This window comes from Rutidosis leptorrhynchoides, chromosome 3, assembly GCF_046630445.1.
Source record: "Rutidosis leptorrhynchoides isolate AG116_Rl617_1_P2 chromosome 3, CSIRO_AGI_Rlap_v1, whole genome shotgun sequence".
NCBI classification, from domain to species: Eukaryota; Viridiplantae; Streptophyta; class Magnoliopsida; order Asterales; family Asteraceae; genus Rutidosis; species Rutidosis leptorrhynchoides.
Genome location: NC_092335.1, coordinates 156,771,155 through 156,786,902, shown reverse-complemented (window position 1 = coordinate 156,786,902; position 15,748 = coordinate 156,771,155). Strand labels below are relative to the sequence as shown.

The 15,748-nt window shown below is 41.3% G+C and overlaps 1 protein-coding gene across 1 annotated transcript; it reads left to right on the top strand.

The window, feature by feature from the left end:
• The first annotated feature begins 472 nt into the window (after window positions 1-472).
• Window positions 473-15,692, top strand: LOC139900521 (uncharacterized). Its single transcript, XM_071883288.1, has 4 exons — window positions 473-1,727; window positions 1,945-2,320; window positions 14,333-15,258; window positions 15,373-15,692. The coding sequence occupies exons 1-4, from the start codon at window positions 473-475 to the stop codon at window positions 15,690-15,692; spliced, it is 2,877 nt and encodes a 958-aa protein (XP_071739389.1).
• The last annotated feature ends 56 nt before the right edge of the window (window positions 15,693-15,748 follow it).

Below are 15,748 nucleotides of genomic sequence, written 5' to 3'. Positions count from 1 at the left end.
CAGACTATTGGCATTCATAGGCAGCCCGGGTCAACTTCCGCACCAGGTATCTTACACGTTACATCTTCTTCGCCTTCTGTTATTATGAAAGCTGACTCCTTAGGGTTCTTTTCCTGTTTCAGCTGCAACATATACACAGAAACAATGCCGTGGTAAATCCACGTTCAAAGAAGCATTCAATTCGTCGGGTAATTTATCTGCAAACTAATTGCATATTAGTTTGACCCTTTAATTACGATACCTATTTAAATTTCTTGGTAACAGGTGTTTGTTGACGTGTTTACACACCGCCACTCAAGACTAGACAACCTGGCAGGCCAACTAACCTTATCTTATGTTAATTCGTGTAGGATCAAGTGTATCTTATCATAGTCAAGGGCCTCCAACACACAAATTCCGCAACTGCAACGCTACGATGTGGTATGAAGAACGAAACAACAAACCCAAAAACACTACCAACCCATCGTTCTCAATGTGCTGCCAAAATGGTAAAGTATTACTCCCAAAATTGAAGGAGCCTCCTATACTTTTGAAAACATTACTCGACTACAATGAACCTCAGGGTGCCAAATTCAGAGAACAAATACGAGTTTATAATAGTATGTTTTCTTTCACGTCTTTTGGTGCGAAGATAGACCACTCTATCAACCGAGGGCGCGGCCCATACACTTTTAGAATTAGTGGCCAAACATACCATCAAATTGGTTCACTACTCCCGGAAGAGGGTGGGCGACCAAGATACGCACAACTATACTTTTACGACACAGAGAATGAGGCTAGAAATTGCATGTCGGCCTTTATGGCTACCGACTCAAAAACCTCGATAGACGAAACACTAACCAGGCGTCTGATTGCCATGCTTGATGAATCAAGTGCTGTTGCAAAAGCCTTCCGCATGGCTCGGGATTGGTCAGCTCACAATATGATGTCAGACTGCGCCCTCCGTTTGATTGCAAAGGTCACCACCTCTCGACAATACAATACTCCCCACGTTGCTGAGGTGGCTGCATTGATTACCAGTGACTTTGGCCACAGTAATTCCACACGTGATATTATAGTTAACAAAAAAAACTCCACACCACATAGAATATCCGAACTGCATCAGTTATATATGGCGCTTCAATACCCGTTGTTATTTCCATACGGGGAAACTGGTTATCATGAGGAAATACCGTATCATAGTAACAGTGGCCGACGACAGACCACACGAGGCCACGTTACCATGCGGGAGTATTATTGCTATAGAATTCAGCAACGCGAAAACGAAGCGACGACCATACTTAGAGGTGGCCGATTATTCCAACAATACTTGGTCGACGCTTATACGGCGGTAGAAGAACAACGTCTAAAGTGGCTCAGACACCATCAAAATGAGCTCCGCACTGACCTATACAATAATGTGTGTGACGCGGTAACAAGAGGCGATACGTCAGCTACTTCAATCGAAAAACGAATAATCCTCCCGTCTTCACATACAGGGAGCCCACGGTACATGGTACAAAACTACCAAGATGCAATGGCTTTATGTAGGGAGTATGATAATCCGGATTTGTTTATCACTTTCACCTCGAACCCTCGATGGCCGAAAATCGAGAGCATGCTGTGCTATGTTAACGGCCAAAAGGCACCTGACCGGCCGGATATCGTTGCTCGCTTATTTAAACAGAAACTAGATGGGCTCATTACAGACATTATGAAGGCAGAAATCTTTGGTACATGTCAAGCAGGTACTTTCAAGCCCACATTTTTTCCTTTCTTACAATTTTATTATCAAACACTCACATCTGAGAAACACATATTGAACACAAAGTCTCAAGCCACAAAACCAACAAGTGTAGTCCTAGATATACTTTGGTTTTCGCGTTCTGTGTCACCAGCAACATTAGCGTGTATTATAGTTATCGACCCTGTTATCAATGTTTAAATAAACTTCTATTCATGCAGGTCTCTACATTATCGAGTTCCAAAAATGCGGGTTACCCCACGTACACATGCTAATCTGGTTGATCCCCCGTGACAAGTGCAAGACACCGTCTGAGATTGACGACCTAATATCAGCTGAGATCCCCTGTGAAACACTCGATCCAGATGGGTTTAAAGTTGTCACCGAATACATGCTACACGGGCCTTGCGGTGGGAAACACATGGACGCTCCTTGCATTATCGATAGGCAGTGTACTAAACATTTCCCTAAACCGTATTACACCGAAACAACAATTGACGAAGACGGATACGCTAACTACAGGCGTCGCAACAATGGCGTTAAGTTCATTAAGAACAACACCCCACTTGATAATGGTTTCGTGGTTCCCTACAACAGGTACCTACTCCTAAAATACAACGCCCATATAAATGTGGAGTGGTGTAATCGATCTCGGGCAATAAAATATTTATTCAAGTATCTAAACAAGGGCCCCGACCGAGCCACAATAGTCATTCAAGAAAATGTTATTCCAGGTGGTGAATTCTGTGGCGAAAAAGTGATTGACGTTGACGAGATAAAAAATTATTTAGATTGTCGTTATTTATCTCCCTGCGAAGCGGTCTGGAGATTGTTCTCCTTTGACATCCATTATTCCAAACCATCCGTGATTAAATTGTCATACCATCTTCCAAATCAACAATCGGTGACACTTCATGATTCACAGAAACTACCTTGTAACGACCCTGGTTTTTCCAACGTTATTTATTAATAATTATTATTATTAATACGCTTGATTAAACGAATGTATGTTATTACATTTACATGTTGCTTTAATTGCCCGTACTTGAACTTTAAATGCCCGAAACGTCTTTGTGACACCCGGAACTTGCACGAATAATATTTTAAGGTATTATTTACATTCATGATTAATTTTATTAATCATTTTAATTAACTAAGATGGTTAGTTAATTACTTGGGCTTAAGTTGGACTTATTTGGATTATTTGCAACTTGGGCTTTAATTAGTGTAATGGACTATTGAATAAGACTCACAAGCCCACCCTACTTCTTTTAATGGACATTAAGCCCACTCTTGCATACTTGTAAGTATCATTTAAACATAAACTAACTAGTTACTTGCTTAAGGAATCTAGTTGCCTTATAATCCCCATGAGACTAACCCTTATATCCAACTTTTGTAAGCTTTTCAAGCAAGTATTTTGTGGACAATGGACTTCCCCTTGACCCCCATTTTGGCCGTGAGTTTTGAGGCCCTTTATGGGTGTTTTTGCTTCCAAATTTTCATTACTACTTGCTCACAAACTCTCTCATTTACACACACACAAAATACTTGAAACTTCTCTCAAACTTTACTCTCTTTTTCTCTCATATACTTGTAAGTATGATGAACTTTTTCTCTTCTCCTCTCCTTGTAAAAACCGATTTCAAACACCTCTCAATCATCATCAATCTTTGTTGTTATTACTTGTTCTTGTTAAAGATTAATTACTTGTCTTGATTACTAGTTATTATTTACTTACTTACTTGTCTTTCTTTACCAAGTTACAAGATCAAACTTTCTAGTTTTGATTCTTCATTTATATCTTGTATTTAACAAGAACATCAAGAACATAATCTCTCTAGTTATGTTCTACATATTTTGTTTCAAAGAATTAAAATTCATAGTTGTATAAACTCTTTACTTGTAGTTCTTGAAGTAACTTGAAGTTACTTCACTTAAAGATCAACTTGGGTTGAATCTTTAAAAGTAAGAGCAACTATGAATCATCTTCTTGTTTAGTTAGCTTTCTACTTTATTTATTTCAAAGATTTAAAGTTTATAATCTTTAATTTTTGTTACTTGTGTTCTTGTTTGTTGTATGTTACTAGAATACCACCTTCATGGTTGGTTTAGGCTTATCATTCATTTTTATTTATTTCTTATTGTTAGTTGCTTACTACACATTTGAACAAGGACATGAAACCAACAAGAGCTTACACTTTGGTGCAAGTATCATGGATCCAACACTTGGTTGTGATCTTTCTTAGTGTTCATGAACTTGTTCATAAACTTACATGTAACCTTGGTTCATCAAACACTTACAACACTTGCACTTGAGTTATGATGGACAAACCTTGGTCAAAATGATGTTAACATATCAACGAGTTGTACACTTGAAGCTATACGCATCAAGGATGAGAACCGTGATGAACATCAAGCACCGAGACAACCGGAACTCTCCAAAACCCACTGTTCTGTCCAAGACCTACTGACCTGATGCTTCTGGAACAGACCAGTATACCTGGGCTGTTCTAACCTTGATTTTTAGATATAACTTTTCGAGTAGATAACTTTTCATATAGGACTCGTCTTAATCCGAGTTACGGTTTAGGATTTATGGCCCTCCGATCGTTACCATGTCCTTTAACGTTGTGCAGAAATTTCTGACCTACTCGCACTTAGACCGTCGCCACGGTCAAACCAAGACGAGTTTGCTTCTGTAAATTTTACCACACTTAAAGGACTCATAGACGGAGCCATGACCACTGGTCTCACCTTAATTCAGTAAGGGTAGAGGCCGTGGTGACTGACCGAAGTCAGCCTTTGTTTTAAACGACTTTCATAAACGAGTCTTACTTGTTACCTTTTGTTTAATGATGATTGATGATGACCCTTATGACCTTAATTACGTACTTGTAAACCTTTTGAGACGACTTATTGACTTAGTGCTATTTGACTTAGGTTGAGGACGTTTGGACCGTTACTTGCACACCACTTTCCGACTACTACCTTACCATTACTACTAATCATTGTGAGTTATAGCATTCCCTTTTTACTTTAACTTATTTTGGGAACTGAGAATACATGCGGATTTTATGTTTTACATACTAGGCACGAGTACTTAAACTTTATATATGTGTGGGTTATATAACGGCATAAACATTCCCTTTAGCTCGGTAACGTTTAATCATCGGTTTTTGAACCGTGAACGCGAATCTTAGATATGGATCCATAGGGTTTGACATCCCCACTCGGGCTAGTAGCGCTAGCATTTAACGAGTGTTTAATACTTCGAGGTTATACGCACTTGCCAAGTGCACTTTAAGGGGGTACATTAAACGTTAAGTTAGTTACCGGGTGCCCACGGTTAAACATATACTTTTACATACTTTTGAATCGCTCGTTGTAGCACTGAAATCTCGTGGCCTACTTACATTACTGTTATACTTAAACTATAGCTCACCAACCTTTGTGTTGACCTTTTTAAGCATGTATTTTCTCAGGTGTTTGAAGTCGCTTCCGCTATCTTACTAGTCGTGCTGTAGAACCCGCTGCCTAGAGTTGTTATCGCATGACTACTTATGTTGCATTCAAACTTTTTACTTATGAACTTATGTTATGTAACGACCATTATGGTCACGTACACTTATTTAATGCTTCTACTTAGTGAAGCATACCTTTGATTTGTAAAACAATTGACGTATGTTATGACGTCACTTTTATTAATGAATGCAAACTCTGTTTTGAAAACGCATATAGTACTTAACCTTGTAATGATCCTGTTGTTGATGGTCCGTACATGATGATTTAGTACGGGGTGTCACATTTGGTATCAGAGCATTGGTTGTAGGGAATTAGGATGCATTAGTGAGTCTAAGACCGACCCGAGTAGGATTCACTAATAGGGCTAATCTACAACTTGTTAGTTTACTTGTTTCCGCTGAACTTACTGCATGCTGCTGCTTACTGTTACTGCTATATGCCGTATGCTACTACGTGATTTCACTACTGCATGCTATTACTTGCTTTCGATTGCATGCTAGTTTCGTACGATTACTGATATTGCCATGCTACTTATTGTTATACATGAATTAAACTGTTGGCCTATTATTTGCTTGCTTTATGACATACTGACATGGAAAATTTATTTTTCCTTGTTCAGATGTCGGACGTTCCACCTACTGACATCCCGAGCGGCTCAGGCCCCGTTGTTCCACCCACTGCTGCACCTGTTGCTGCTGCTGATGCTGCCGACATTCCGGCCCCGACACCCACTGGCGACCCCGGCGCCTCTAGTTCTGGAGCTAGCTCTAGTGTGCCTATCCCGACGTCTTCTTCCAGACCCCTGAGGCAACTGGCTCGCATTGGTGGCATGGAAATCCCCGCGGAGTTCGGGGAAGGTCCCTTCCGTAATCACTGGCGCACACCTTGCCGACGCACTGCCGACGGCCGCTTAGCCGTGATTACGCCAGGCCGACACCGACAGATGTTGGCCGCTTTCGGATACGTTGAGCCACCCGCGCCACCACCGCATGATTCAGACGACGGTTCTTCCACCGATGCTTCTTCAGACGACACCTCATCTGACGACTCCAGTGATGAGGAGGATCCCGCTGACCGACCGATTCAGGCACCTTCTACCCCGCCGAAGAAGCGGTATCGCTTCGCTGGCATAATTCCTGGTCGTACTGTCACTGACGCTTATGGTCGGCGTCGCAGGATCACTGCTCGTAAACGGCTAGTGCCGTACCCCGCCGACCCACTGATATTACCGTCTCCACCCAGAGCCGGACCATCCACTTCAGCACCACCGGCTCCACCTGCACCGCCAGCACCACCTGCCCCACCATCCTCCTCTAATGAGGAAATGAGGCGGGAGATTGAGATTCTCCAGACTCGAGTTACTGAGCTCGAGGAGCAGTTGGCTCATGTTTTGGACATCTTGTACCCACCATCGCCGTAGGACTTTGTACTAGATTCTGTATTGTAATCTCTTTTGTAATTTCATATTTCACTTATGTAATGTACGAACTTATTGTGATGTATGAACTTATTATCATTAATGAATGGAATTTGTGTTGTTACTTTGTGCGCAAGTGTTCTATTTACGTTATCATATCATGGTTTTGTGGTACTTATATATGCTTGCATTACTTAATCAACATGTGTTGTGCTGTTTTCATGTTGGTTGTTATATACTATATTATTATTACTTGCATAATGGATTTTGACTTGAGTCAAAATGTTTGTATAGAACATCATGGCCAACGGGAGATCTATCCCCACCGCGGCACAAATTGAGGAAATGATTAACGAGCGAGTCGCTGCTGCACTAGCTGAAAGACAACCCCAAGTTCCACCACCACCGCCTGTCAATCCACCTGTCGTCCGAGATGGGTGTACTTACAAGGAATTCCAAAACTGCAAGCCACACTACTTCAGTGGCACTGAGGGACCCGTCGGTCTCACCAGATGGTTCGAAAAGTTGGAATCGGTATTCAGGGTTAGCAATTGTTCTGAGGCTAACAAAACGAAATTTGCATCTTGCACACTTTCCGATGGCGCGCTTACATGGTGGAATACCATGGCCCAAGCGCAAGGAATTGATGAGGCGTATGCTACGCCTTGGGAAGAATTTAAATGTGCTATGATCGAGGAATACTGTCCGAGAACCGAGATTCAAAAGATGGAAATCGAATTTATGCAATTGAAAACCGTAGGGAACGACCTTAACAGCTACAACCGTAGGTTTTTGGAATTGGCTCTTATGTGTCCAACCATGGTCACCCCCGAATTTAAGCGTTTGGAGAAATACTTCTCGGGACTTCCTAAGTCCATCAAAGGAAATGTTACCTCATCCAAGCCACCAAGCGTTCCCGAAGCAATGCGCATGGCGCATACTCTCTTGAATCAAATCATCCTGGACGAGCCGGAGAAGGCTAAGTTTGAAACTGTTAGTGGTGAAAAGAGGAAATGGGACAACAACCACAACAACAACAGGGGTAGGAACTATGATCAAAACCCGGCAAAACGACATGAAGGGTTCAGGCAAAACAACAACATGCACAACAACAACACCAACCCCAACAACAACAACCGCACCAATCTGAACTACAAAGGAACCTTACCACAATGCAATAGGTGCTACAAGCACCACACTGGGTATTGCAATGTTATCTGTGAGAAGTGCCAACGATCTGGACATGTTGGCAAGGATTGCAAGGTTACCACTTTGAATGTGAAGCCAAACCACAACAACAATGGGCCTAAGAAGTGTTATGAATGTGGGAAGACGGGCCATTTCAGAAACGAGTGTCCTAACAAGCGTAAGGATGGCGGACCACCACGTGCTAGAGCCTTCAATGTTAATGCAAGGGACGCTCGCGACAACCCCGACTTGGTGACAGGTATATTCAAGATCAACAATCTTTTAGCTTCTGTCCTATTTGATACGGGTGCCGATAGGAGCTATGTGTGTAAACATTTTTGTGATAAGTTAGATTGGTCGTTAGTTCCCTTAAAGGAAAGTATGCTTGTCGAGGTAGCCAATGGAAAACTTGAAAAGGTTGACCATATTAGTCGTGGAGCTATTATCAACATAGCTGGTGCAGATTTCGAAATTGATTTGATACCTATCAAACTGGGAAGTTTTGACGCAATCGTCGGTATGGATTGGTTGAGCAAGATAAAGGCCGATGTTATCTGTGGAGATAAAGCACTTCGCATACCTCAAGGAGATGGCGAACCACTGGTTATCTATGGAGAGAGATGTACCTCGAAGTTGAACCTCATTAGTTGCGTGAAAGCGCAAAAGATTATGAAGAAGGGACGCTTTGCTATCCTAGCACATGTGAAAGCAGTAGAAACTGAGGTGAAGAACGTGAACGATGTGCGTATTGTGAACGAGTTTTCCGATGTCTTTCCCGAAGAACTGCCTGGATTACCGCCACCGAGGGCAGTAGAGTTTCAGATTGACTTAGTGCCAGGAGCTGCACCTGTAGCTCGCGCACCTTATAGACTCGCACCTTCCGAGATGCAAGAATTACAGAGTCAACTACAAGAGCTATTAGATCGAGGGTTTATCCAACCAAGCTTTTCGCCTTGGGGCGCACCTGTGTTGTTTGTAAAGAAGAAGGATGGATCCTTCCGTATGTGTATCGACTACCGTGAACTCAACAAATTGACTATCAAGAATCGATATCCTCTTCCACGAATTGATGATCTTTTTGATCAACTACAAGGATCGAGCGTTTATTCAAAGATCGATTTGCGATCCGGATATCACCAGCTGAGGGTGAAGGAAAGTGACGTGATGAAAACTGCATTCAGGACCCGTTATGGTCATTATGAGTTCCTCGTGATGCCATTCGGTTTGACAAATGCACCTGCCGTGTTCATGGATCTCATGAATCGTGTCTGCAAGCCTTACTTGGATAAGTTTGTTATCGTCTTCATAGATGATATCCTCATCTACTCTAAGAGTGAAGAAGAACATGAGCAACACCTCCGATTAGTGCTTGAACTCTTAAGACAAGAGCAACTTTACGCCAAATTTTCCAAGTGTGAATTTTGGTTGAAGGAAGTACAGTTTTTGGGTCATGTTGTGAGCGACCAGGGTATCAAAGTTGATCCCGCCAAGATTGAAGCCATCAGCAAGTGGGAGACCCCCACTACTCCAACGCATATTCGCCAATTTCTAGGTCTCGCCGGTTATTATCGAAGGTTTATCGAAGGATTTTCTCTGATTGCGCGTCCTTTGACCGCACTGACTCACAAGGGCAAGAAGTTCATTTGGGAGCCCACACACGAATCAGTATTCCAAACTTTGAAGAAGAAGTTAACCTCCGCACCTATCCTATCACTTCCTGAAGGCAGTGACGACTTTGTTGTTTATTGCGATGCATCGAAGAGTGGTTTTGGTTGTGTACTGATGCAACGATCAAAGGTTATTGCCTATGCCTCCCGCCAATTGAAGATTCACGAGCGGAACTACACTACACATGATCTTGAACTTGGAGCCGTTGTCTTTGCACTCAAATTGTGGAGACATTATTTGTATGGAACTAAGAGCACTATCTTCACTGATCACAAGAGTCTCCAGCACATCTTCGATCAGAAGCAATTGAATATGAGACAGCGTCGATGGATCGAGACGCTCAACGACTACGATTGTGAACTCCGTTATCACCCTGGCAAGGCCAATGTTGTAGCTGACGCTTTAAGCCGAAAGGAGAGGACGGCACCTCTCCGTGTTAGGGCTCTGAACATCACCATCCATTCGAACCTCAACAACCAGATCAGAGTAGCCCAAGTTGAGGCTCTCAAGGAGGAGAACATATCTCACGAGCATTTGAACATACTTGTCTCTCGATTCGAGGTTAGAGAGTCTGGACTCCGATGTTATGCCGGAAGAATTTGGGTACCTTACTATGGAGATCTACGAAGCCTGATACTTGATGAAGTACACAAATCGAGATATTCGATTCACCCCGGTGCAGGTAAGATGTACCACGACCTTAAAGAACAGTATTGGTGGCCGAATCTTAAGAAGGACGTTGCGACTTATGTTGGTAAGTGTTTGACTTGCTCGAAGGTTAAAGCCGAGCATCAGAGACCTTCTGGGTTACTTCAACAGCCGGAAATCCCACAATGGAAGTGGGAAAGGATCACAATGGATTTCATTACTAAGCTGCCGAAGACGGTGGGCGGATGCGATACTATTTGGGTTATTTTTGACCGCCTCACCAAATCTGCACACTTCCTAGCGATGAAGGAAACTGATACAATGGAAAGACTTGCTCAGCTGTACATCAAAGAGGTTGTATCTCGTCATGGTGTACCTTTATCAATCATCTCCGATCGCGATCCCCGTTTTGCTTCCAGATTTTGGCGTTCTTTGCAAGAAGCCATGGGAACTCGTCTTGACATGAGTACTGCTTATCATCCTCAGACTGACGGGCAAAGTGAACGAACGATTCAGACCTTGGAGGACATGCTGCGTGCATGTGTCATTGATTTTGGAAAGGCCTGGGAAAGGCATTTGCCACTCGCCGAATTCTCGTACAACAACAGTTATCACTCAAGCATTAATGCTGCACCTTTTGAAGCATTGTATGGTCGTAAGTGCCGATCTCCTATTTGTTGGGCCGAAGTAGGCGAAAAGCAAATCACCGGACCCGAGGTAGTTCACGAAACCACGGAGAAGATTGCTCAGATCCAAGCTAGACTTAAGACTGCCCGTGATCGCCAAAAGAGCTATGCCGATCTTAAACGGAAAGACTTTGAATTTAATGTTGGTGATCGTGTAATGTTGAAGGTTGCACCTTGGAAAGGTGTGATCCGTTTTGGAAAACGTGGAAAGTTGAACCCACGATACATTGGTCCTTTCGAGATCTTGGAACGTGTTGGACCAGTTGCTTACCGTTTGGATCTACCAGCACAATTGAGCTCAGTTCATCCTACCTTCCATGTGTCAAACTTGAAGAAGTGTCTTGCTGCACCCGAACTCATCATACCTTTGGAAGAACTTACTATTGATGACAAACTCCACTTTGTGGAGGAACCTGTTGAGATTATGGATCGTGAGATCAAAACTTTGAAACGCAACAAGATTCCGATTGTACGAGTACGATGGAATGCCAAACGAGGACCTGAGTTTACTTGGGAGCGAGAGGATCAAATGATGCGAAAGTATCCTCACCTTTTCCCGACTCCTCCATCTACCTCAGCTTAAATTTCGGGACGAAATTTTCTTTAACAGGTGGGTAATGTAACGACCCTGGTTTTTCCAACGTTATTTATTAATAATTATTATTATTAATACGCTTGATTAAACGAATGTATGTTATTACATTTACATGTTGCTTTAATTGCCCGTACTTGAACTTTAAATGCCCGAAACGTCTTTGTGACACCCGGAACTTGCACGAATAATATTTTAAGGTATTATTTACATTCATGATTAATTTTATTAATCATTTTAATTAACTAAGATGGTTAGTTAATTACTTGGGCTTAAGTTGGACTTATTTGGATTATTTGCAACTTGGGCTTTAATTAGTGTAATGGACTCTTGAATAAGACTCACAAGCCCACCCTACTTCTTTTAATGGACATTAAGCCCACTCTTGCATACTTGTAAGTATCATTTAAACATAAACTAACTAGTTACTTGCTTAAGGAATCTAGTTGCCTTATAATCCCCATGAGACTAACCCTTATATCCAACTTTTGTAAGCTTTTCAAGCAAGTATTTTGTGGACAATGGACTTCCCCTTGACCCCCATTTTGGCCGTGAGTTTTGAGGCCCTTTATGGGTGTTTTTGCTTCCAAATTTTCATTACTACTTGCTCACAAACTCTCTCATTTACACACACACAAAATACTTGAAACTTCTCTCAAACTTTACTCTCTTTTTCTCTCATATACTTGTAAGTATGATGAACTTTTTCTCTTCTCCTCTCCTTGTAAAAACCGATTTCAAACACCTCTCAATCATCATCAATCTTTGTTGTTATTACTTGTTCTTGTTAAAGATTAATTACTTGTCTTGATTACTAGTTATTATTTACTTACTTACTTGTCTTTCTTTACCAAGTTACAAGATCAAACTTTCTAGTTTTGATTCTTCATTTATATCTTGTATTTAACAAGAACATCAAGAACATAATCTCTCTAGTTATGTTCTACATATTTTGTTTCAAAGAATTAAAATTCATAGTTGTATAAACTCTTTACTTGTAGTTCTTGAAGTAACTTGAAGTTACTTCACTTAAAGATCAACTTGGGTTGAATCTTTAAAAGTAAGAGCAACTATGAATCATCTTCTTGTTTAGTTAGCTTTCTACTTTATTTATTTCAAAGATTTAAAGTTTATAATCTTTAATTTTTGTTACTTGTGTTCTTGTTTGTTGTATGTTACTAGAATACCACCTTCATGGTTGGTTTAGGCTTATCATTCATTTTTATTTATTTCTTATTGTTAGTTGCTTACTACACATTTGAACAAGGACATGAAACCAACAAGAGCTTACACTTTGGTGCAAGTATCATGGATCCAACACTTGGTTGTGATCTTTCTTAGTGTTCATGAACTTGTTCATAAACTTACATGTAACCTTGGTTCATCAAACACTTACAACACTTGCACTTGAGTTATGATGGACAAACCTTGGTCAAAATGATGTTAACATATCAACGAGTTGTACACTTGAAGCTATACGCATCAAGGATGAGAACCGTGATGAACATCAAGCACCGAGACAACCGGAACTCTCCAAAACCCACTGTTCTGTCCAAGACCTACTGACCTGATGCTTCTGGAACAGACCAGTAGACCTGGGCTGTTCTAACCTTGATTTTTAGATAGAACTTTTCGAGTAGATAACTTTTCATATAGGACTCGTCTTAATCCGAGTTACGGTTTAGGATTTATGGCCCTCCGATCGTTACCATGTCCTTTAACGTTGTGCAGAAATTTCTGACCTACTCGCACTTAGACCGTCGCCACGGTCAAACCAAGACGAGTTTGCTTCTGTAAATTTTACCACACTTAAGGGACTCATAGACGGAGCCATGACCACTGGTCTCACCTTAATTCAGTAAGGGTAGAGGCCGTGGTGACTGACCGAAGTCAGCCTTTGTTTTAAACGACTTTCATAAACGAGTCTTACTTGTTACCTTTTGTTTAATGATGATTGATGATGACCCTTATGACCTTAATTACGTACTTGTAAACCTTTTGAGACGACTTATTGACTTAGTGCTATTTGACTTAGGTTGAGGACGTTTGGACCGTTACTTGCACACCACTTTCCGACTACTACCTTACCATTACTACTAATCATTGTGAGTTATAGCATTCCCTTTTTACTTTAACTTATTTTGGGAACTGAGAATACATGCGGATTTTATGTTTTACATACTAGGCACGAGTACTTAAACTTTATATATGTGTGGGTTATATAACGGCATAAACATTCCCTTTAGCTCGGTAACGTTTAATCATCGGTTTTTGAACCGTGAACGCGAATCTTAGATATGGATCCATAGGGTTTGACATCCCCACTCGGGCTAGTAGCGCTAGCATTTAACGAGTGTTTAATACTTCGAGGTTATACGCACTTGCCAAGTGCACTTTAAGGGGGTACATTAAACGTTAAGTTAGTTACCGGGTGCCCACGGTTAAACATATACTTTTACATACTTTTGAATCGCTCGTTGTAGCACTGAAATCTCGTGGCCTACTTACATTACTGTTATACTTAAACTATAGCTCACCAACCTTTGTGTTGACCTTTTTAAGCATGTATTTTCTCAGGTGTTTGAAGTCGCTTCCGCTATCTTACTAGTCGTGCTGTAGAACCCGCTGCCTAGAGTTGTTATCGCATGACTACTTATGTTGCATTCAAACTTTTTACTTATGAACTTATGTTATGTAACGACCATTATGGTCACGTACACTTATTTAATGCTTCTACTTAGTGAAGCATACCTTTGATTTGTAAAACAATTGACGTATGTTATGACGTCACTTTTATTAATGAATGCAAACTCTGTTTTGAAAACGCATATAGTACTTAACCTTGTAATGATCCTGTTGTTGATGGTCCGTACATGATGATTTAGTACGGGGTGTCACATACCTGCTCTGTTACAAAGACAAAGTATTAAAGAAACCATGTTCACACAATGGTTTGAGCTGAACAAAGAGGATCCAGTTGCCCAGTCACTTACTTACGCAAAAATCCCTATACATTATGTATGGAATCAAGATGCGAAAATGTGGACGCCCAGGAAACTAAGGAGCTGTATTGGTCGTATTGTGTATGCACACCCTGCGTCAGGAGAACGTTACTATCTACGTATGTTACTAAATATAGTGAAAGGCCCCCGGTCTTTTGAAGAACTCCACACGGTCAACGGAATATTACACCCAACGTTTAAAGATGCATGCTTCGCATACGGTTTGATAAATGATGACAGAGAATGGACACACGCCATCTCAGAAGCAAAAAGTTGGGCATCAGGTGGACAATTACGGGAATTATTTGTCACAATGTTACTATTTTGCCACGTAAATAAACCACTACAATTATGGGAGTTACATTGGGAAGCTTTGTCCGACGACATCGTCCGTAAAAAACGAAAATTATTTAACTTCCCGGACCTAATCCTAACTGAAGCACAGATAAAGAATTACTGTTTAGTGGAAATACAGGGGATACTAAATAGAAATGGAAAGTCCCTAGGTGATTTTCCCGATCTCCCACAACCCGATCCATCGATGCTGACCCAAATGGACAACCGTTTAATTCGAGAAGAGTTAAACTATAATGTTAAAGAGATGCATACGTTACACTCAAGGCTTTTCAATTCCCTCAACCCAGAACAACTATCAATATATCAAAAGGTCATCGACGCTGTCACTGAAAAAAAAGGAGGTTTCTTTTTCTTATACGGGCCCGGAGGCACCGGGAAGACATTCGTATACAACACTATTCTGGCCAAATTAAGATCAGAACGGATGATTGTGCTTGCAGTTGCATCATCAGGTTAGCTTAACTCCCTTTATTTTTTAGTCAGTATATCTTTGCATACAAATTTCACCCATAGTGTTACTTAGATTTCGTAGACACATAACAGAACTACTGGTGTGAAAACCACAGGTATAGCATCTCTCCTTTTACCCGGAGGGCGGACAGCCCATAGCCGATTCGTGATTCCTCTTGAGCTAATGGAGAATAGTACGTGCGGGATCAAACAAAACACGCATTTGGCGGCACTCATGCAAGAAGTGAGATTAATTATCTGGGACGAAGCCCCGATGACACAAAGGTTTGCTTTTGAGGCATTAGACAAAACTTTAAAAGACATTTTAGGTGCTAAAGATGACGATAACAGATTAAAACTTTTTGGTGGTATGCCTATGTTATTAGGCGGTGACTTCAGACAGATCCTTCCCGTAATACCAAAGGGAAAAAGATAAGAGGTTGTTCATGCGTGTATCAACAGGTCAGACCTCTGGCAACATTGTCAATTGCA